The sequence below is a fragment of the Mesoplodon densirostris genome, chromosome 12 (assembly GCF_025265405.1).
Source record: "Mesoplodon densirostris isolate mMesDen1 chromosome 12, mMesDen1 primary haplotype, whole genome shotgun sequence".
NCBI lineage: Eukaryota > Metazoa > Chordata > Mammalia > Artiodactyla > Ziphiidae > Mesoplodon > Mesoplodon densirostris.
In genome coordinates, this window is record NC_082672.1 from 13,207,512 (window position 1) to 13,232,632 (window position 25,121).

The 25,121-nt window shown below is 37.0% G+C and overlaps 1 protein-coding gene across 1 annotated transcript in view; it reads left to right on the forward strand.

Annotated features, from left to right (window-relative positions):
* Positions 1-25,121, forward strand: part of IPCEF1 (interaction protein for cytohesin exchange factors 1) — a 79,442-nt gene that overhangs the window by 22,068 nt on the left and 32,253 nt on the right. The window contains exons 4-6 of the mRNA XM_060114519.1: positions 16,346-16,419; positions 17,855-17,926; positions 24,403-24,461. Coding sequence (XP_059970502.1) covers positions 16,346-16,419; positions 17,855-17,926; positions 24,403-24,461 — 205 coding nt within the window. The remainder of the gene's footprint in view (positions 1-16,345; positions 16,420-17,854; positions 17,927-24,402; positions 24,462-25,121) is intronic.

Here is a 25,121-nt window from a genome sequence, read left to right on the forward strand (position 1 = left end):
CTTTGCAAAAGCAATTGTGAAACACTAAGGCTGTGAAATGTTTCATTTGTTGTCTTCTTCTCAAGAGGCTGTGGTATGCTTGGGCACTGCTGATTTGGAAGAGGACACCAGGGTTAATGACATAGGTTGGGCTGTATCAGAGGACAGTCTTCTTAGCTCACAGCAGTGACTGAAATGCCCAGTCAGGGGAATGCAGCATTATCTTCTCTCATCTGGTAGGCAGTGCATAGTGCTTTTTCTGATGTTTCCACAACCTTTCTCTCTTAAATTACTTTATCTTTTTTTTGGTAGGATCCAGCTTCTTCCTTCTTGAAAATTTAAATAATTTTTTAAATGCCTTAAATAATTAAGAAAATGCTTTAAAATATCAGACAGATATGGAGGCAGACAGAAAGAAATAAATGAATTAAGATCATTTATTTATTTAAATGAATTAGGATCCCACCACCTTGGTGCGATCACTATAAACATTTTAGTGTATCTGTTTCCAAACATTTTTCTATGTTTTCCAAAAATAAAATTATAACTTGGTTTTCTCACTAAGCAATATATTACAGACATATTTTCATGTCAATATGCATATATATCCACAACATCATTTCTAATGGCTGTATTACATATGGATATATCATAGTTTATCAATCCATAGAATTTGAAATCAGAAATCCTGTTATTTTAAAATCATTTAAAATATCTAACAGAAAATGGAATATACAAGCACACATATGCTAAATTGAATATAAAGCAGTAGGTATTTATAGTTATGTATGTTTAATATATGTGTTTATATAATTACTAATATGTATATAAATATATTGATAGGTGTGTGTGTGTGTATAACTCAATTATTCTTTTAAGCAAGCAGGCAGGAAGGTGAGTTTCGCCAGCATGTGTATGAAGGACAAACGTCACCAGGATTCTAGTCCTGCCCTTTCGTACTAAGTTATGTCATCCTAGGTCAGTGATGTAACTCTGTATGCATCCATTTTCTTACAAGTACACTTTGACCAAGAATGCTGTCCCTACAGAATTCAGAGTGTTATTTGAGATCAAATGCATCTTAAAGCGATAAAAAAAATCATATAAAGAAAGACAATTTTATATATGCTTTAGATGAGATGTGCTTACATAATATTGTGATTTTAGTATGCAGAAGAATTGTGCTAAGGATTTTCAGACACCAGAAATGTTTGTTTGTTTTTGTTTTTGTGTTTTGTTTCCTTGGTGGCAATGGCTATCGTGTGCTGGAGATTCTAAAAATACGCTTACTGACCCTGTGTCAAGGGTGATTTTAAGCCATAAAACAGGACAGTGAACTAGGAGGCCCTGGGGGATACTTCAGCACAGTAGTTCCTAACCTGGAGGAAGAGTTTAGGTAATACATGATTTAGTGATACGGGCTGTGTGCACATTTCCGGAGCAATAGAATGAGAAGTGCCCCATGGGATGAGCTGAACTTTTGGTTAGTTTTGAGGATTTTCCAGAGAAATCATTATGTGAACATTTATCATTCCCCTGGAGCAAGCTTTTTAAGGACCAAGGGACCAGCTTCTTCTACCGACAAGCTAGCTGATAAACTCGTCTGTCATTGTGCTGCTGTGTTTGGTTTCCCATAAAACATGTTTCAAGAACATTTGGAAAGGAAGCTATGCAGTGGAAATGAAATATATATATATATATATATATATATATATATGTATATATAAATATAAATATATATAAAATATTTTTTTAAAGGAGTCAGCATTTAAAACATGTTTGAAACAATGTCTTCAATAAGGACACAAGGAAATGACATGCTATAGTCGAAGATGTCCCGGGGTTCAGAATCAGGATGACGGTTCCCACCGTGATGCTGCAGCCAACAACTTAGGCCAGTCCCCAACCCACTCTGGGCTTTCTTCCTTATCTGTGAAATCGGAACATGAAGAGCTGGCTGTTCCCTGGGAAAGAGGTGCTCTCACGAACAGCATATTAACTACTGATATTTTCCTATTTTGAATCTTAGGAAACTTACTGTGGCAAATGCATTCTCACCCTTTACTGACAAATAAAGATTTTCAGAGTAGTAGCTTAACATTTTTTAGAATTTATTTTTGAAAAATTATGGTACACTGCACATAACGTGAAATTTCCCATCTTAACCATTTTTAAGGGTACAGTTCAGTGGCATTAAGTACATTCACATTATTGTGCAACCATCTCCAGAAGTCCTATCATCTTACAGAATGGAAACGCTGTATTCACTAAACAATAACTCCCCATTCCTTCTTTCCTCCATCCCTGGCAACCACCATTTGACCTTCTGTCTTTACGAGTTTGACTACTCTTGGTCCCCCATATAACTGGAATCATAAGGTATTTGTCCTTTTGTGACTGGCTTATTTCACTAAACATAATGTCTTCAAGGTTCATTGCATTATATTGTAGCATGTGTTAGAATTTCCTTCCTTTTCAAGGCTGAATAATATTCCATTGTATGTGTATACCATATTTTTTTATCCATTCATATCTGTTGATAGCCACTTGGGTTGTATCCATATTTTGGATATTGTGAATAATGTTGACATGAATATGGGTGTACAAATGTCTTTTTGAGACCCTTCTTTCAATTCTTTTGGTTATATATCCAGCAGTGGAATTACTGGATCATATGATAATTCTATTTTTAATTCTTTGAGGAACTGCCATACTATTTTTTTTATGGTGGCCATTTTACATTCCCACAACTGGTGCACAAGTGTTCCCTTTTCTCCACATCTTCACCAACACTTATTATTTTCTGTTTTTTTGTTTGTTCTTGTTTTTGGATAGGAGCCATACTAGTTGGTGTGAGGTGGTGTCTCACTGTGGTTTTGATTTGCATTTCCCTAATGATTAATCACCTTGAGCATCTTTTCATGTGCCTTTTGGTCATTTATATATCTTCTTTGGAAAACTATCTTTTCCCATTTGGAGTTGTTTTGTTGTGGCTCAGTAGTAACTTACTGGCACTCATGAAACTTATGAAAACAGTTTGAAGAGATTTGATAGTTTCTGGAGTATTCACAGATTTAATATGCATTGCATGAAGGCACAATTATGTGCTATACTAACTGTGATTTTGAAAGAACTAACCTTATTTTTTATTTCTCTTAAATTTCTAATATTGAAAGCAAATGCACCAGATTTCAAGTTTTCTTAAATGATGTTCCTTTATTTACTCTTCCCTCACTCCTGCTCTAACCATGGATGGTAGATGAAATTTACTGGGAAGCAAGAGATACAATTTATTCTGTAATAGTGAAATTTAATCAAATGTCTTCCTATTCATTAAAATTTTTTCCTTCCTTTTTAGTGCTTTCTTTCTTTTTTTTCTGACCATGTTGCTGAAGAGACCAACTCTACGTAGGGGAAAGTGATAGCATCTCTAGGGTCTTAAGGCATCTAAAAGACTGATGAGAGTTGAAGCTGAATGGGGCAGATCACGAATGGCCTCATGCACTAAGGCTTGTACCCTGTGGTGAGGATATTATATTACAGAGAAAAAAACCACAAGATTGTTTTGAGCTAAGATTTCCGTCTTAATTTTTTCTGAAAATATTTCAGAAGATAATGACTATCTTTTATGTCAGACTACCAGAAAGTTCACTAGTAACTTAATTTCATTTAAAATATGATTTCATAGGGAGAGAATGGAAGAATGTAAGTAAGAATAGCTAGCTAGGGGAGCTGATTTATAAATCATACAGTAAGATGCCAGTCACTTCTTGGTCACCACTTAAATTTGACCTAATATGATAATGAAGTAGTCCCATTCTCGGGTGATTTTTAAAAGGAAATAATGAAAAGGGATTATGGTGTCAAGCAGATGGACTGTTCCTGAGCAGGAACCACGAGTAAGGACATTTTCAGTGAGCTGCATAGCATCTCGGTTTAGATTTCCCAGAAGCAGACCCTGAGAAGAGAATTTGGGTGCAAGTAATTTATTTGCATAGTGATACCAGAAATACTTGGAAAGGGAATGAGGAAGTGAGAAAGGGTGGAAAGTTAGCTGATAAAGCTGTCTTGAGGGCTTCCCTGGTGGTGCAGTGGTTGAGAGTCCGCCTGCCGATGCAGGGGACACGGGTTCGTGCCCCGGTCCGGGAAGATCCCACAGAACGGCTGGGCCTGTGAGCCATGGCCGCTGAGCCTGCACGTCCAGAGCCTGTGCTCCACAACGGGAGAGGCCACAACAGGGAGAGGCCCGCGTACCGCAAAAAAAAAAAAAAAAAAAAAAAGCTGTCATGAGCAAGCAAATTATGACTGTGGGTAACTTAATTCTGCTGGGGAACTCTGAGAGACTGAAAAACATGCACTTCTGAGTTTTTCACCCAAGGGACAGGGGCACTGGAATATTTATATACTAAGTCCCAATGGTCATTGGTTGAGGGCTTGTCCTGGGGTCAATGCCTCTCTGCACAGGCGGGGAACTGGAATCTGTCAGCCAGAGAAGTCCTCCCACAAAGAGATGTAAGGACTGGAAGTGAAGTCTGGCCAGTGTGCCCCAGGTGATCAGGACAAGGCCATGTGGCTGGGTCGCTAGCAGCATCCGCTGCAAGCGGTCTGCTTCCTTCAGAGCCCTTTTCTCTCCCCCTTGCTGAAGCCTCAGCCTTTCAGAACCATCATGATTATTACCATCAACACCTTCAGTCCATTTTTATAATGAATGCCAGGAATCTGTGGGTTCTGTAGGAAAACAGGTCTTTCTGTTTATTAACCAAGAACACTTACCACATGTTTTCTATGTAGAACGTCTGTTTGTAAGAAGAAAGACTTCCTGGGTGAAAATCTCATTATATTCATAATGTAATGCTAGATAAACCCCAATGCAATAACATTTTAATAAAAGCATACCCCAGATAATGTATGAAGGATACAGAGAGCTTGCTAACATTATTGTTCTCCAAAGAATTTAAAATATTTTTTACAGCAATTAATCTGACACAGAGGAAACAGGGAGAGCTTAGACACAGAAAGAGCTACTCAGAGGGCTCGGCTGACAGTGGACAGAGCAAAAAACTTATTTTACTTCACCTTTGCCTTTTTGGGTCATTCCTTCTCTTATTTTCTTTCCGTGCCTTTTCCCAATTCTTATCATTAATAATAAAATCTTAAATTATGTATTGCCCTGACAATTTTACAGTATTACATAGATTCATGTTAACTCTAGTTAGCCTGAAGACTCTGGTTAGATTCACCATGTGGTGCTGGCCCGAGAGGTTAAGTTGCTCGGCCTAAAATTACACATTAAGTGGCTTGCTTCAAGATACTCTGATTCAAATCCAGGATTCTTCCTTCCATGCAATCCGTCAACTGCAGATTCTCTTCTATTTCAGCTCTTGTCTGAGACTGAAGAAATTTTTGTCTAGAATTATTTAACTGAGTTCTGGCTTCTGGTTTGAGTTTTGTCACTTTAATGACATCACATAACTTTCTTATTGTATAATGCCAATCTAGTTTGATGTCTAGGTTAAAGACTGATCAATTTCTTAAATTCTGGCATTTGAATATGATTAATTGTCCTCTAAAGGCTAATAGTACCTAGATGGCATATGCTTAGCACTCAGTAAATGTTAAGGTTTTATTAGATATTGCTCAAGACTATTATAATTATTATATTTCTTAAAAGGGTTTCAAGCATTCTCACTGCCAGGCCTGCTTCTGATATCTAAAAACAAAACAAAACAAAACAAAAAATTATTTTTTCTTCTTCCCTTGCAGTGCTTGTCATAGCCCAGTGCTAATACGCTCAGCTCTCTGCCTGCAGGCCCAGGTAATACTCGCAGAATGGAGATTGCCTTGGTGTATAATCTTCCTAGTTCCTTTCCTGAAAGGAAGAGGGAGTCGAGTTGCTTATCAGAACAAAGCAGCATCACATAATCTGTCATCTGGAGAGAAGGAGGGAAGATTTAGATTTCATGCAATTTTTTGAGGGGAAGAAAAACTACTAAAACTATCTAAAAATAGTAACAATGTCACTACAAAAAGTTCTTAGACTGTATTCCACTAAATATGTATAGTCAAGATTCTGTGCTCTATTATTATTTATTTTTATTTTTATTTTTTATTTTTTGTGGTACGCAGTCATCTCACTGCCGTGGCCTCTCCCATTGCGGAGCACAGGCTCCGGATGCACAGGCTCAGCGGCCATGGCTCACGGGCCCAGCCGCTCTGCGGCATGTGTGATCCTCCTGGACCGGGGCACGAACCCGTGTTCCCTGCATCGGCAGGTGGACTCTCAACCACTGTGCCACCAGGGAAGCCCCCTGTGCTCTATTATTATTTGTGTGGGGTTATGTCACCATGTTTGTGTTCAGTTAGGTTCCTTTGTTTCTATTTGTTTAAAATTTTTGGAACTGCTTCTTTTTGTTTGTTTGTTTTTGGTTTATTTTTTAAATATAAATCATTTACTCAATTCCAAAGTCAAAACTATTTACAAATTACAACCAGGTAAGCCTTGCTTTCATCCCGTTCCTCTACCCACTTTCCTCCCTCCTTTTATGTTTGTTTTAAAATTTTTTTTCTGTTTCTTTTTACAAATATAGGCAAGTATGTATACTGAGGGGTATCCTATCTCTCTTTTCTTACATAAAATTAGCATACTGTATCTATTGTACTGTACCCTACTTTTTCTCTTGCTTTGTCCTGGAGATTACTCTATATGTATATATGTCATTTTTCATAGTTATTCATTATATGTAGATGCCATAGTTTATTCAAATGTCCCCTGATGATAGACATTTGAATTCTTTACAATCTTTTGTTCTTGCAAATAATGTTGCAATACATATGCCATTTAACATATTTATATTTAGGATAGATCTCAGAAGTAGGATTTCTGGGTCAAAGGGTAAATGCATTTTTGTTAGTTATGGCTCAGTTTCCTTCTATGGGGTTCCATTTTGCATTACCACTAACAGTGTAATGAGAATGACTGTTTCTCCATAGAGCTAGAACTTTAAAAATTGATTTCACCTTTTCTTTCACCTCAATTTATTTTTACCTTGTATTTTAGAGGATATAATTCAAATTTCTTTAGTGTCATGAGTCTGTGTATCAATAGAATTTGCTTATTTATTACTTATTTATTTACTTTTCATTTTTATTAAACTATAGTTGATTTATAATATTATATTAATTTCAGGTGTATGGTTTAGTAATTTGATATTTTTATAGATTATACTCCATAGAAAGTTGTTATAAAATATTGGCTATATTCCCTGTGCTGTACAATATATCCCTGTAATTTATCTATTTTATACCAGGTAGTTTGTACTTCTTAATCCCCCTCACCCATTTTGCTCCTTCCCCCACCCCTCTTTCCACTGGCAACCACCAGTCTGTTCTCTATATATGTGAGTCTGTTTCTGCCTTGCTATGTTTGTTCATTTGTTTTATTTTTTTAGATTCCACATATAAGTGAAAACATACAGTATTTGTCTCTCCCTGTCTTACTTAACTCACTAAGCTTAATACCCTCCAGGTCCATCCATGTTGTTGCAAATAGCAAAATTTAATTATTTTTTATGGCTGGTAATATTCCATTGTATATATATGTATATTCACAATATATACAATATTCCATTGTGTGTGTGTGTGTGTATATATATATACACACACACACACACATATATATATATACCACATCTTCTTTATCCATTCATCTGTTGATGGACAGGAAAACTGGGTAGCAATACCCATATCAGACAAAGGTGACTTTAAAACAAAATCTATAACAAAAGACAAAGAAGGACATTATGTATTGATAAACAGGTCAATCCAGGAAGAGGTTACAACATTTGTAAACATTTATACACCTAATACAGGAGCGCCTAAATATAGAAAGCAAACATTAACAGATATAAAGGGAGAAATTGACACTAATATAATAATGCAAGGGGACTTTAACAGCCTACTTATATCAATGGACAGATCATCCAGACAGAAAATCAATAAGAAAGCAGTGACCTTAAAAGACACATTAGATCAGATAGACTTAATAGATATTCACAGAACATTCTTTCCAAAATCAGCAGAATACACATTCATTTCAAATACACATGAAACTTTGTCCAGGATAGATCACATGCTAAACCACAAAACAAGTTTCAATAAATTTAAAAAGATTGAAATTATCTAAAATATTTTTTCTGACCACAATGGTATGAAACTAGAAATCAATTACAGGAATAAACCTGGAAAAACCACAAACACATGCAGACTAAACAACATGCTACTAAAAAAATCCCAATGGGTTAATGAAGAAATCAAAGAGGAAATCAGAAAATACCTTGAGACAAATAAAAATAGAAACACAACTTTTCAAAATATATGGGATGCAGCAAAATAGAAACAACTTTTCAAAATATATGGGATGCAGCAAAAGAAGTTCTAAGAGACATTTTTAGCAATGTAAGCCTACCTCAAAAAGAAGAAAAATCTCAAATAAACAACCTAACTTTACATCTAAAGGAATTAGAAAAAGAAGAACAAACAAAACCCAAAGTCATCAGAAGGAAGGAAATAATAAAGATTAGAGAGGAAATAGAGACTAAAAAACAATAGAAAAGATCATTGAAAGAAACTGAGTTGTATCTTTAGAAGATATTGATAAAATTGATAAACCTTTAGCCAGACTCATTAAGAAAAAAAAGAGAATGGGCCCAAATAAACAAAATTAGAAATGAAAGAGGAGAAGTTATAACCAATGTCATAGAAATACAATCATAAATGAATACCACAAACAGTTACGTGCCAACAAATTGGACAATCTAGAAGAAATGATTAATTTCTAGAAACATACAATCTTCCAGGATTGAATTAGGAAGGAATAGAAAATCTGAATAGACCAATTCCTGGTATTGAAATTGAATCAGTAATCAAAAAACTCCCAACAGACAAAACTCCAGGACCAGATGGCTTCACAGGGGAATTCTGCCAAACATTTAAAGAAGAGTTAATCCTTCTCAAGCTATTCCAAAAAATTGAAGAGGAGGGAATATTCTAACTCATTCTATAAGGCCAACATTTTACCCTGATACCAAAACCAGACAAAAACACTGCAAAAAAAAGAAAATTATAGGCCATTAGAATTTAGTGACAACTGTTCCAAAGTGACATGAGAAAGGACAGCTCTGCTTAGAGTTTAGATTTTGCTCGTTTCCAACATACTGGAGGTTTCAGGGCAGAACTGAGCAAACCACGGATTTATATGGAGAACTGGAGTTTTGCAAAGCTCCTAATTCTGATATTCATTGGGTAACTTCACTTAAATTTATTTAAAGTAATTCCAAAACTGTCACATCCATATTCACACATAAATGCAAAAGTATATTACAAAGAAATCTATATTTTGTTTTTTAAACTAATTTTTTCCTTGAACTTAAGATTCTATTCACTTAAACACATACTTTATTTAATAACAGAATTTTGAGTGAAACTGTACAATGAAAATTCATATAGATTCTAATGTGCCTCTTGATTTCAGAACTATTGAAATGTAAAAAATCAGATTTCTCAGAATCAAGGAAATAGAGTTCAACTGAGAATAGAGAGATAATTATACTCTTTATTTTTCACCATGGAATACATAATAATTTCCTGTATTATACTTCATTTGCTTCTGGTTTGGTCTTCTTTGACCTACTTATCCTCTGGAATATATATATCATTCTTATTTTTCTAGGTCTCCTCTCTACCTTTCTGACATATGTAGTTCCTTAAGCAGTGATTTTATCTATTTTGCAAGGTTTGTAGTATGAAAAAGCCAAACTTTACTGATGGCAATGAACACTTATTTTGCATTTAAATATTAAAATTTGATGTCCTATCTTAATTAATTTTAAAAAATATGTCTGACTGTGGCAAATTCTATGTAAAATATTTTGACTCTAAAATTCCTGTAGTCCAAAATTGAAGCAAATAAGAAATATTAACCTACTCTTGTGTCTAAAGTTTGAACAAATCATATTGAGTCATCAGCGGGATCATCAGAGACCTCATATTTTACCTTCATTTAAGTCTTACTGATAGCCAAACAGGAGGGAGTTCATTCATTGTTTTTTACTCCCCAAACTTTTCCTGCATCTCATGTTTTTAAAAACAGCTTTATTGAAATATGTTTTACATATCATAAAATTACCCTATTCAAATTTACAATTCAGTAATTTCTGGTAAATTTACTGAGTGATGAGCCATCATAAGACATCAGCTTTAAATCATTTTAATCATATCTATAAAATCCTTTATGCCGATTTACAGTGAATCTCCATTTCCACCCCCAACTCCAGGCAACCACTATTCTATTTTCTGTCTCTATAGATTTGCCTTTTCTCTACATTTTATATAAAGGAATCATACAGTATTACATGATTTCTTGTGTCTGTCTTTTACTTAGCATTATGTTTTCAAGACCCTTTCATGTTTTAGCACGTGTCAATTATTTACTAAACAATATTCCATTGTATGAATATACCACACTATTTACCAGTTGATGGATATTTAGATTGTTTCCCATTTTTGGCTATTATGAATAGTACTGCTATGAATATTTGCATGCAAATCTTTGCGTGGGCATATGCTTTCATTTCTCTTGGGTAGGTACGTAGGAATGGAATTGCTGGGTTGTATGGTAATTATATGTTTATATTTTTTAGAAACTGCCCAGTGTTTTTCCAAAGTGGCTTCTGCATCTCATTTTAGCACTTTCTTTATTGTCAGAGGACAAAGACCATGTTTCTGTCATTCATTCATTCATTCATTCACAAAACTCATTTCTTTATTTTGCATGTGTTGAACACGTACCTTGTCCCAAGAATTAATGATATAGCCATAAACACAAAGTTGTTTCCTCCAAAGTGCTCACCATCTGTTGGAGAGCCAGAGGAATACCTAGACAACTAAAGACAGTAAAAGAAGTATGGTAAGCAAAGTCCACCACTGGGGTTGAGGTGCAAAGAAGAGAGCACAATTCCAGGCTTGGAGGAGCAGGAAAATGTTTTGGAGAAGGTCACACTGAAGTTGATATGTGGAGACATATCTAGGGGAGTGATGGAGGAAGGGCATTATAAGCCTAGGAGCAGAAGGCATCCTGCCCTGTTTGCAGTCAGAACCCCTTTACCTAGATAACCTTTACTTTTTTTCATAGCAGTTATTGCCTACCATGTGCTATGTAATTTATGTGTTCATTTGTTGAGCTATTGTCTCTTTTCTCCTTGAAAGTAGAGATCTCTGTCTGTTTTGTCCACTGATAGAGCCCAAATATCTGACATGGTATCTGACACAAAGAAATGGTACTCAATAAATATTCATTGAATAAATGAATGTATAACCACAAACAGTTTTGATAAACATGTGTGTTTAATGCTGCATAATACACCAACTACAGATGAAGCTTCACTGAATTGAACAAAATCAGAGTTGCTGGGTAAAGTGGATGGATGGGTACATGAGGAGGAACACATTTAAGATTGTAGAACATCACATCACAAAGTGAAGAGCAGTGTCTTGTTTCAGAATTTAAGACTAGATTTGGTAAGACACGTTTGCACAGTGACGAAAGGATGGTTTGATACTTCTGGTAAGAGAACAAGATTTTTATTACATTAGAATCCAGAGAAAAAATTGCAGGTACCAATGCAGAAATTTCAAGTAACTTTTCAGAAATTTAGGAATGATTGAAGAGGAAGGATGCCATTTGAGAAAGTTATTTAATTAATACAATAAGGAACAAGGAATCTGAGGGGGTGGAGGAGGGAAAGGAGGAAGAAGAGGAGAAAACTGTCATTTCCTTAGGATTTTCCCACTGTGATTGTCATTTTTGAGGCATTTTTTGCAATTCAAATAAGCAAAGACAATTTTTGACACAGTTGCGATTTTGAATACACCTTGAATGTCTTAGGTACAATGAAAAATGCCTTTGCTCATAAAGGAAACATTACTGGGGAAATACTAAAGCATCTTTTACTCATATTCATTTTGGCTCTTATTTGAAGGAATCTCAGCCATCTCCGTTTTGCAGGAAAGGAATCCACCCAAATGAAGACTTACAATTTATCTCTTACATATATCTGTATTTAGTTTTTTGTTGATTGACTTTTGTGTTGTTATCATTTAATATGGGCTTCTTGTACTGAAAACAAATTGTCTAGAGACTAATAATGCTATAAATTGGGTGTTAATTGTAATTCAGCTCAATGGAAGTATTTTTCTCTGTGTTTTAATTTTTTTGTTTATTTTGGTTGAATAAGAGGTAGGGACCCTGGAGGAAATGAAATTGTATTATTAAGCAGGGCTTGATCATGCAGCACCTTTTATACTCTGCTAAGGCACTTAGACTTTGCCTAAAAGCAATTGGGAACCATACAGGATTTTAATGAAAGAAGTTCATGGAGTGAAGATTTGCTGTGATTGTGATTTGGACACTAAATCAGAGGAAAGGACAGAACCAGAGAGAGGGATAATGGTTTAGAAGACCTTTGCAGTAATTCAGGTGAAAGTTAATGGTGGTCTGAAGGAGGTGGCGGATAAGGGATGCATTAAAGAGCTGTGGCAGATGCTGCAATGATACAACTTAGTGGTTATTTGCACAGAAGCTGAGAAGGAGATTGAAGCATCAAAGATGTGTTCCATGTTTCCTTTTTTTTTTGGGGGGGGGATAACTGGATAGAAAGTGATATCTTTCACTGAAGAGGAGAACACAGGAGAAAGAGGAGCAGGCGTTTCATGGAGTAAAATGATGAGTTTGGTTTTGGATTTTCCACTCTTGGGGAGAGTCTTAGTTTGTGCTGTCACATAACAAAATACTGTAGTCTGGGTGCCTCCAACAACAGCTATTTGTTCCTCCCAGTTCTGGAGGCTGGGATGTCTAAGATCAAGTTCTGGCAGATTCCATGTCTGCTGAGGGGCTTCTTTCTGGTTGGCAGACAGCTGCTTTCTTGCCATATCCTTAGATGGAGGAGGAGCAGGGAGAAGAGGGGGAACCACTGGTCTCTTCCTCTTCTTATAAAGGCACTAATCTCATCATAGGATTAGTAAGGGCTTCACCCTTATGACTTCATCTAAACCTAATTACCTCCCAAAGGCCCCACCTCCAAATACCATCACTTTAGGGTTTAGGGCTTCAACATATGAATTTGGGATGGGGGGGCACAAATATTGGGTCTGTGGAACACCCATTGAATAGGTGCACTAGGCAGTTGTATCTTGGGACAGAAGCACCAGGAGTGAAATGAGTTTGAAGTATAGGTTTTGGATATGTGTGTACAATGGTTATACATGCAGTCATGGGTGTGTGTATGATTCCCTGTGGAGAGTACTGGAATGAGAAGAGAGTAGGTCTGTGGTTAGAAATCTGGGAAATACTGACATTTAAGAAACAGACAGGGGGAAGAAGACCCTATGAAAGAAAGCAAGGAGTAGTTAGAGGAGAAAGGGGGAAGCAGGAATGTGTTGTCGGAAGAGCAAGATAAGAGGCGTTTCAAGAGGGAGGGAGTGGGCTGTAGTGTCCGTTCCTAGACTTCAATTAAATGAGGGCTAAAGAAGGTAGTGGGGTTTAGCAACATGAAAATCACTGGAGTTCATGGTAACTACCCCTTCTGTGGAATAGTGGATATAGAAATGAATGAGGGGAGGAAGTAGAAACAAATGGTGAGTATAAATTGTTTTATTCTTTCTAAAATAATTACAGGAATTTACATGAAAATACCCTAGCCTATCATAGGGTTTTTTTAATCAAGGTGAAATTTACATGAGGTTATCCATTCTTTAATGAACAATTCAGTGGTATTTAGTATACTCACAGTATTGTGCAACCACTATCTCTATCTAGTTCCAAAGCATTTTCATCAACCCAAAGGGAAACCCATACTCTTTAAGCAGTTGCTCCCTATTCCCTACTCCCCCCCAGCCCCTGGCAACCACTAATCTGTGTTCTGTCTCTATAAATTCACCTATTCTGGATATTTCATGTAAATGAAACATGCAATATGTGATGTTTTGTGTCTAGCTTCTTTCCCTTTGCATAATGTTCTCGAGGTTCCTCCACATTAGAGTATGTATCAGTACTTCATTTGTTTTTATGGCTGAATAACACTCCATTGTATGGATAGACCACCATTTATTTATCTGTTCCTCTGTTGATGGGCACTTGGACTGTTTCTACCTTTTGACTATTGTGAATAATACTGCTATGAACATGCATGTACATGTATTTATTTGAGTACCTGTTTTCACTTCTTTTGAGTGTATATCTAAAAGTGAAATTGCTGGAGCCTAAAATAGTTTTTTAAAACTATACTTTTAGTGTGGGTGGGGGAGGGATGGCTTGGGAGTTTGGGACTGGTAGATGCAAACTATTATCTATAGAATGGATAAACAAAATCCTACTGTATAGCACAGGGAACTATATTCAATATCCTGTTATAAACAATAATGGAAAAGCATGTGAAAAAGAGTGTATCAATATATATGTATAACTGAATCACTTTGCTTTATAGAAGAAATCAACACAACATTGTAAATCAACCATACTTCAATAAAATAAATGTTAAACACTATACTTTTATTTTATTTTATTTATTTATTTTTTTTTTGCGGTATGCGGGCCTCTCACTGTTGTGGCCTCCCCCGTTGCGGAGCACAGGCTCCGGACGCGCAGGCTCCAGACGCGCAGGCTCAGCGGCCATGGCTCACGGGCCCAGCCGCTCCGCGGCATATGGGATCCTCCCAGACCGGGGCACGAACCCGTATCCCCTGCATCGGCAGGCGGACTCTCAACCACTTGCGCCACCAGGGAGGCCCCACTATACTTTTATATAATGCTAACTGAGAGTTCACAAGAAGCATTGTGCATTGTAGAAAAAGTTGACGTACCCAGTCTCTTTTCAAGTTCTTTACATTCTCTTTGAGATAGGATTGGTGAAACCACCATTCAGTAATTAAATAATACATCAAAAGAGAGATAATAAGTTGAGTGAAAAAAACGTATAATTTTTAAAGAAGGAAGTGCCCTTTCGAATTGAGTTTTGAGTTTCATAAGAAGAAAGCACTTCAGGTGAAGAGTTTGGATAAGTTGACTCATGTAGGAAAGAGAAGACAGGACAGGGCTAAGGTTGGAAGTTTCACAGTTTAATTTTTCTGAAGAAAGAATGCAAGTTGCACCCTATTTGGTGATAAGGGAAAGAAACACAGATGAAGAGCACCCATGGTGCTGATTTCATAGCTAGCTGACTTTAAAAATTAAGGTTGTATTTTCAAAACCAATTTTTACTCCTCTCCCAATAACTGGCTCTTTTATGTTTAATCTTGTGGGTTGTAATTCTCCATTCAGAGACACCAGTGTAGATGGAAGATTTGAGTTCCGTCTATGATAAGCAATCTAGCCTCCTATGGTTCAGTTAAATTTTATTCATAAAGTAAAGATTAAGACATTTTTAAAGGTGGAACAATGATTACATTTCCTATAAAATTCTTGGTGTTTTAAAGTGGCATTCATTCTACGTCCTTAAAAGTGTCATTTTCCTCTGCTGTCTCTCCTTTCTAGAAAAAACTCCTGGGAATTGATTATGGAACTGAGATTTTCCAAGACATGGCTCTGTGATTTAACCCCCAAGGAACTTCCTAAAGACTTGGGAGAGGAAACAATGTTTGTTGAGTATCTGTTAAGTGTTTTATTTGTCTGAGCTCACTTAAGTCCTATAACAACTAATAGCGTGCTAATTAGGTTCCTTCTTATGTGCTTGTGGCTTGCGAGAGAAGTAGGATGAGAAAGATGCTGAGGATAGCAGGAAGTGGAGCTCTGATAGGTGAGCTCTGATGTTTTCTAGGAAGACAAAAAGGGGTCGGATAGGTCCTACTTGTGCCACACCTTGGCTGTCCCTAAACTGTGCCATGTTACTTCTCAGGGAAAGATTCTGGATGATTTATCAGAAGAATATTAATTCCTCTTAAAAATATGTATCTAGGATAAGTCCAATGCTGATTCAGAGGGTTTTTTTTTTTTTTTTTTTTGCGGTACCCGGGCCTCTCACTGTTGTGGCCTCTCCCGTTGCGGAGCACAGGCTCCGAACGCGCAGGCTCAGTGGCCATGGCTCACGGGCCCAGCCGCTCCGTGGCATGTGGGATCTTCCCGGACTGGGGCACGAACCCGTGTCCCCTGCATCAGCAGGTGGACTCTCAACCACTGCGCCACCAGGGAAGCCCAGAGGGGTATCTTTTGACACACCTCCATTTCACTTACTCTATCTCTATTCAACATATATGATCTCAATAAGTGAACTGCTAAGATGGACACTTTTATTCATATTTGTGTATGTATTTGTTTCAGTCAGAGAAAGCTGATGGATTTATCAACCTGCCTGATTTCACTGTAGAGAGAGCGTCTGAATGCAAGAAAAAGCAGTAAGTTTTCTATCATTTTCCACAAAATATGTAGCCAGGACAACATCTCTTTATAATGTTCCTCAGGTGATAAGGTGATTTGGAAGTTAATGATGGTGACATTCAAGTGTCTGAGAATTTTGACTTTATGGGTTAGAACCCCAAACAATAATAAAAGCTTTTAACCTCTTGTTTTCTGGAATTTCATTTTGTGGAGCAGATGGATTTTAAAACCCCACGGAGCCCTGGCAGGGCGTGCTGTTAATGATGGTGTCTGTGATCCAATGAAAAACAAGCTGCCATCCAGGACTGGCAGGGTGATGAGATGTCAAGGCTGTGTCCTTGTAAAGAGAATGACTACATAGGAGTCACCAGAGCTGCAGATATGATACAAAACCAGTTTATTTTTCTTAGTTCATGAAATTGTCAGTAACATCCTTGAAATAGAATTCTCTGAGATATCTTAGACTTGGGGATTAGCCCCCTGATATAACTGAAGTCCAAAAGATTTGAGAGCTGACGGGAACCAAGAGTCACCAGCCCATGACTCCAGACCAGCTATCCAGACTCCCAGTTAAGTGCTCTTCCCATGATAGGATCCAGCTGCATTTTGCATATGTGTCCTCTTCACCTTTTACTTATTCTTTATTCTGCTTTTGATATCTTTTCCTGTTTTATTAAAGTGGGTCAGTTCCCTATTGACCTGTGTTCCTGGTGGCAGCAATTGGTTAGTTTTTCTTTTAATGAATAAACTGGTGTTGGCTTTAGGTCTTTGCCATTCTGATATAGCTTCCTATCTTTAGTGATACACGAGGTTGTGGTTTTGACCACACTGGTCATTTACAAAAACTCTGGCCCATACAGCAGGACTTCCTGTCTAAATGGTAAAAAGGAAATACTTTGTTATCTTCAATGTTCTATACTTTTCTTTTAAACGAAAAATCTGCCTTATATTTTTCCTTTACTAATAGAGAATAGATTGGATAAAGTTTTTGATGTGTTTTCACAGTGTAGTTTTATACTTGATTATTTTTCTGTAAATACAATTATTGTATATGCTTGATTGAATTTGAATGAAAACTTTGCTTGAAGGAATTGATCTGAGTATTTTGAAGTGATACATCTATCACTTTATATTTTAATTTATTGTCTATTTATAGCAAAACAGCAAATGAAAATAAAAGAATATATCCATATGTTTTAAATAGAAACTATTGATCAGCCATGACTCAGTCCTGGTCTGGATGTCCTGACATGATGAATTACCCCTCTGCTGTCTACATAAAATAGAGATTAGACAATAGGTATTTAACGTAATTAAAACTTTTGTTTTTGTAAATTAACAAAGAAAGCAGATGAACTTACCATACTTGTACTTGACTGTTTTACTTTCGACTACGTTGTTGGCTATACTAACTTCTAATTTCTTATGTGTCTATGCTTTTCCCCCTTCAAGTGCTTTTAAGATCAGCCATCCACAGATCAAGACCTTTTATTTTGCAGCTGAGAATGTGCAGGAAATGAACCTGTAAGTAGAGAAACATCACTAACTCCAATTACTTTGGTCAGGTGTCTGAATTTTAAGCACATGTGCATATCACTTATTATTTTTTTATTTCTGCTGCTTTAAGGATTAATCTCCTTAGCAGTTTAAAGTCTTCTTGCTTTCTTTTCTAGTATTTAGAAGAATTTTGGAGAACTACACAGATCAAAATGGCTATTTTAGGAAGAAGTAATAAGGTTCTTCTGAGGGAACCAGTAAGTTGAGAAAGGAATAGAAGACATTATAAGAAAATGTTAATATGAGAATCAGCATCACAGGGAGAAAGGCTTGAAAGAATTGTGTAACCAATCTCACAGCGTTCAGAATTCTACACGAAAAATATCTCTGCAGCATTTCATATGTGCTGTGTGATTATCATGATGATTCATGGTTATCATCTCTCCATGTTCTATCCCCAAATTTTGCAAAACATCTTTGTTTAGAGTACCTCTAATATAAATATATATCCCTAACTCCATTTCCTGTTTGCCCAGTTTAAGTAAGTGGAATATACTGGTAGAGCATTACTCGTCTTGCGACATCCCCTGCTGGTTTAGATTACAGTGTGATCGCAGTGGCTGTTACTTGGATGAGGCTCTATATATTTAAGGTGCTTGAGGCATCAGAGGGCATTCTATTTAATTTAAGTCCTAGTCTCAGAATTCAGTGTTTCTTATTACTTTCACTTAATTAATTAAAAATATATGTATGAAAAAATATATATGTATGGAATAACTATTATGCGCTTCCTTGCAGCAGATCCTAGGCACTAGATGTGAAGAATATAGACATATTCCCTCCATTCACAGAGCTTATCGTTTAATCTATTTTAATCTATTTATATATTTATATTTAATTATATATTTATATCTATTAATTAATCAGTTTATCTTTTAACAGATCTTTTTTTTTTTTTTTTTTTTTTTGGCGGTACGGTGGCCTCTCATTGTTGTGGCCTCTCCCGTTGCGGAGCACAGGCTCCGGATGCGCAGGCTCAGCGGCCATGGCTCACAGGCCCAGCCGCTCCGCGGCATGTGGGATCTTCCCGGACCGGGGCACGAACCCGTGTCCCCTGCATCGGCAGGCGGACTCGCAACCACTGCGCCACCAGGGAAGCCTAACAGATCTTTATTGGAGTATAATTGCTTCACAATATTGTGTCAGATTCTGTTGCACAAGATAGCAAATCAGCCATATGCATACACGTGTCCCCATATCCCCTCCCTCTTGAGCCTCCCTCCCACCCTCGTTATCCCACCCCTCATATTAATTTATTTAGACATAATGATTTTCTTATCTATCTGTTCTCTGTAATTTCTCTTTGGCCTCTTGCTTTAGAAGTGTAAAGAAAAAAACTGCCTTTTACTAAACATGTATGAGCAAGAGTACACACACAGAATACCTTACACCATATCCCCAGGGAAGCCTTTTCTCCCTAGAAGCATTCTCATCTGTTCCCTGCATTTATCTCGCCACCACAAACCTTTAGATGAGGGCGGAATTGCTCTTTACCAGAGAAAGTTAGGGACCCCTGCGTTAGAAATCACAAAGCAAGGTACTGACAACGGCGTATTCCAAACAAGTCTTTAATTTACTTGGACAAGGAAAGAAGTTGTTTCTATCCTCTTTTCGACTTTTAACTCCCCCTCCCACACCAGCTTTCTCAAGCATCTGAGAAAAATAAGAGCAGATACACAAAAGGAGGAGATAAAAATTTCACAGTCAAAGCTCTTTATTTCTCTTTTTATTTGTGTTGGTAATGCTAAATCCTATTGACTAGCAAGGTCTAGGTGCGTGGAAAGCTTAATGTCTTGCCCAGCGGTCCTTGGAATCATATAGTAGTGAGTGTCCGTCCGGAGCCGAGCCATACATCAATGCCAAGTGGTCCTTTCTAAGCTTTAATGGTGGTGAAACAGGGCTGCCCGTCAGCAACCTCTCCCCACCCCCATAGGCTCCCTTGGCGCCTGGCTTCTCCCAAACAGCTTCTTGTATCTCCAGCTTTCGTCCGGTCCACATCCTTCCCATTCATCCTGTGACTGGTTCTTTCAAAGTCGTTCTGTTCTCTCCAACAAGGGCAGAGTAAGACTGAGTTTACCAGAAAAACAATGACTGCGAAGGGTTTTGTTACCGAGAGAATTTCTCTACCTACACAGTGAAACACATTTTAAGCCAGTAAAAGTGTGAGACCCTTACAAGATTATCTGAGTCGGCTCTATTTCAGGCAGATGTGCTTTCTCAATCACACATCAGAGTTATGTAGCTCCCTGCCCACCCACTCCTCCAGTTTTTGTTTACATTTCTGGTCCATTTATCTTCACTTTTCAACATACTCCCTTTGCAGAGCTCTATCTAAGGCAAGTACAGTTGATGAGTACTAGCTACACACTCTGCCTATTTGACTGTTAAACCAAAGCCTTTTATAGTTATGAAAGCCAAGATCTCATAGCCTATCTATGCTGTGAAGATCTGTTAATTTTACTTGAAATTATTTTAGTATTTGTTTATCTTTCCAGCTTACAAACAAGATGTAAAATTGAAATTTGAATGTGAGGTGTCATGACCCATATATTTGAATCTCTCAGTGACCTTTATACTCAAAAATTGTCCGTCTGGCTACTCATAAATAAATGGCCCATTTTGTCTGTGCCTGAATGTATCACAATTAATGTATCATAATTTTTCATTTATAATGTCGTTATTAAGCTTTATTATTTTGAAGATGGTTTTTTCTAATAGCCAACAATGCAGAATCCCTTCCAGCCTGCAAGTTAACTTCTTCTTTCTCCCACAGGAGTAGGCAGGCGGGGATTAAAGGTTTTTTTTTTAATTAATTACTTAATTTTTATTTTTGGCTGTGTTGGGTCTTCGTTTCTGTGCGTGGGCTTTCTCTAGTTGCAGCAAGCGGGGGCCACTCTTCATCGCGGTGCGCAGGGCCTCTCACTATCGTGGCCTCTCTTGTTGCGGAGCACAGGCTCCAGTCGCGCAGGCTCAGTAGTTGTGGCTCACGGGCCTAGTTGCTCCACGGCATGTGGGATTCTCCCAGACCAGGGCTTGAACCCGTGTCCCCTGAATTAGCAGGCAGATTCTCAACCACTGCGCCACCAAGGAAGCCCTAAAGCTTTGTTCTGCAGTAGCCCCTGAAGAGCTTCCTTTCTTACTGATGAGGTCTATTTAAGTTAGGACGGAGTGCATCTGGGTATTTCTTAGTGAGATGCAGAGGTGCTAGGGAAGGAGGGAGTGGTATTTGGAGAGATGGATCCTGTTTCAGAATTTCACCTCCTTGGGAAACTGCCTTTTTGGGTGGTGACATTTCTCTCAGTGATGATGAAGGAAAAGGTAGTTAAGTTTAATAGAAGCACTGTGTGTTCTGCAGGGACCCTCAATTTACAAGTATAGGGGTGAGTAATGAAAGATAATGAAAGGGTTGGTTTCTAAACAAAGACTGGTGGTAGCTGCCTTTCTCAGATGGTGTTTGTGAGAAAAATGTCATTTTGTACATCAGTTTCTTAACACTTGTGCTTCTTCAACACACACATTCACATCCAGTTAACATACAACAAACTCCCAGGAAACATCTGTCATCTTCTTTTATGTAAATATGTCTTTTTGTGCATACATCTATTTAGACACAAATAGAAAGTTTGCTACTGCCTGGATGGTTTTTTTAAAAAGTGCTTAGCAAAGGAGGTACTCCAACCCCGTGGGTTCTAGAAAGAAAACAAACAGGATTCTGAACAATCACTAGTTTTTCCCAGAAAGTAACTGATGGTGGCAATTAAACGTATATGAGTTTTGGGTAAGGGCTGAGAGGAATCTGCTTTACTGTTCAATACTCTTTTGCTATATCTGGAAAGGAACTTAGAAACGTCTTTTCTTATTTCAGGCATTCTCAATTTATCCAGTTTTTTGTCTTGTTATGTTAAAAAAAGAAGTTTGTCTATTTCACTTTGAGATGATTGTTTTGCGGGCAGGGTCAGCTTGTACAATTATGAAATCAGGAATAAACTAGGAATTAGTGAGCCATTAAATTCATTGTGCTTTACCTGATCAGTTTTTCTTTGTTTGTTTGTTTGTTTTTGGCGGTACGCGGGCCTCTCATTGTTGTGGCCTCTCCCCGTTGCGGAGCACAGGCTCCAGAGGCGCAGGCTCAGCAGCCATGGCTCACGGGCCCAGCCGCTCTGTGGCATGTGGGATCTTCCCAGACCAGGGCACGAACCCGGCACGAACCCGTGTTCCCTGCATCGGCAGGCGGACTCTCAACCGCTGCGCCACCAGGGAAGCCCCTGATCATTTTTTTAAAATGTACTTTTAAGTGTTTCTTTTAGTTGAGTAATGCATAAAACATATTCTTGTAAAGAATCATGTAATACAGAAGTATGTAAAGTGAAAACCTTCCCATTCTCCCAACTTTACCTTCCCGTTCTACTTCTTTCCCTAAGATAAAGCCACTTTTCACAATATGACTATGTCCTTTTCTGAGGCTTTTCTTTGCATACCAAGTCTTGTATAATACATATGCAAATATATAGTTTTAGAAGCACATTGAATCAGGATAAACACTTTGTTTTGTACTTGCTTTTTTCACTTAGTAGTATGTTAGGATTTTTCCAGGTCATTACAAGGCCCCCCCACCCCATCTCAGTCTTTTTATTAGCTTCTTAATAACATGGTACTTTTGGAATTGGTACCATACTTTATCCGTTTTCCTGTTAATGGACAATTATACTGTATCAGTTTTTTCTTTTTGCCTTTGCAAGCCTTGTTGAATTAATATTCTTCCACATTTACTTATGTACATGAAGGTGTGTTTTGTAGGATAGATATTTATAATTAGGATTATTGGGTGAAGGGGATGAAAATTCATGTTTTGAATAGTATCATCAAATTACCTGCTTAATATTGGCTGTTCCAGTTTTTCATGGTCAACTCAACAAAGGATGAGAATGTTTTTCCTAAAATCTAATAGAAATCAGCAATATTTAAAATTTTTGCCAATCTAGTGGTGAAAAATAATTTCCTATGCATTTCCCAAAATACTACTGAGCCTGAGAATTTTTCCATATATTTATTAGTCATTTGTACTTTTTTTTGGTCATTTTCTGTTTCTTAGTTTTGTTTATTTTTCTACTGAGTCTTGATGAGCATTTTTCAGTTCCTATGGCATGATCTGGGCCCAGGTATTGGTCCAGTTTTAAGTGGCCATGAGAGACTCATGTTTATCATGGTGCAAAAGGGGACTTTCTAAATGAGGCTGGAGCTCATCTTCCGTCTTGTAGGCAGTTCTATTTTATTTATTTTTAAAAATAAAATTTATTACATATTTCCTGTTAAAAAATAATCAATACAGCAAGACCATGGCAGGATGAGGGTTGGGTAAGGGTTCCTAATTTGTTGACAATTGCAGACTTGGGAATGTGCAATATTTGTGCTATGGTAGGGGTGTAGCTGGGTAATTTACCAGGAATTACAGGACTAGAAAAAATAAAATATATAGGTGAATCAATAAATGCATAGCATTATTATTATCATTTTGTTGATATTGATTGACTTAGGCTACTTATGTTTCAAAAAAAGATGAATACCCATTATGGGATATTTTTTAAAAATAAAGAAAACTGGAAAGAAGTGGGAAATAAATCACTTAGATTATCGCTATCCCAAAATGATATTTTCCCTTTAAATAGAAGGTTATATAGCTAGGAACATATGAAATAGATACATTTTGTGTCTTTTTTGTATTAAAATAAGTTTCTAACTGAACCCTTGAAAAGGAACTACAGTGGCCTGAAGTCATAAGCCAAGTTTGTGTTCCTTAAGGTTTGTCTAGTTCTTTTTTCATTATTGATGGGTAGTTGAAATTCATTGCCAATAAAATGGTAAATCAATGGAAGATGAGACATTGTCAATTTTTACCTTACATAAAATTTTTCAAGAAATTGAAATTTTCCCCAGCTTAGGAATAAGTGTGGAGCTCTGGCCAGATCTTTTTACTGATTAATATAAAGATTGTGGTTTAAAAATAGATCATCTTCATTTTGTGTGTGTGTGTGAAATAAGCTTACATTTTAAGAATTAAAGAGATAGAACTTTAAAGGTCAAGTTAAGAAATTCATTTTGATGGTTGATAAGAATTTCAAATACACAATTACAAAACGTATATTTGTTCGTATATTTAGAATATCTAATTTAGTTGCCCACTTTAACTAGCTGTATAATGGGCCACCTCATTTCTTATCTGACAAAAATGCCCTAAGTATGGACAGTATTGTGAAGCCAGAGGTCTTAGGTTTCCATACCACAAACTTAGGCTGTTTCTAGAAATGTTTAGACTGACCATAGCACTCTGACTTAATTTTATTATAAAGTCTGGTACAAGACCTTCCTTTAGGGTCTAGCGTAAAGGTGAATATGTTGGGAACCAGTGTCTCTGGTCAAACATTCATTTTCTATTTGAATTTTAGGTGGTTAAACAAATTTGAATCAGCTATAATCCATCTTGAATCCACTACAAAGGATGAAGGTATGTTCTATTTTCAATTTCTGAAAATTTAGCAAGAATATTAGAATAGGGTAAAAATACAATGTCAAGTTTTATGTATAGTCTTGTTCTAATGAACCATACTTTGTTATTTAAAATTATCTGAAAATATATATAGACAGACATAGACACACAGGCTCACCAACATGGAATAGAGCTTCCCATGCTGGCTAAGAACGCTTTTCACACTTCACCCACACGTTAGCAGCTGTAGGCTTCACTGAGATCTCAACCAATTGCCAATGCAAATGTTTTATTGCCCCACTTACTGAATTCTTACTCATAGACATGATCTCGTCATGTTTGAGACATAACTTTCAGCCCACTGTTTCCTCTCTGATATTTTAGTATTTCCACCAGGTGTGTGCTGAGACTAATTACCCTAAGTTTGTACCAGGAGCCTGAATGTCAGATCGGGACAGAGGCCATATTTTTAGCTCAGTCTGTAGCTTTCAGGGTTCAAAAACTACAAGAGTCTAATTCTTCTTAATGATGAAGTTACCCCTTAATATTGAGAAGAAAGAGGATTTAGGTGCCAGGGTCACAGAGCTGACACTATTTCTGAAATGCTCAGACCACATAAAACTTGGAAATTGGAAGTAGGGAGTTATAGCTTTGGAGAACAAAATCATAAAATCTTAA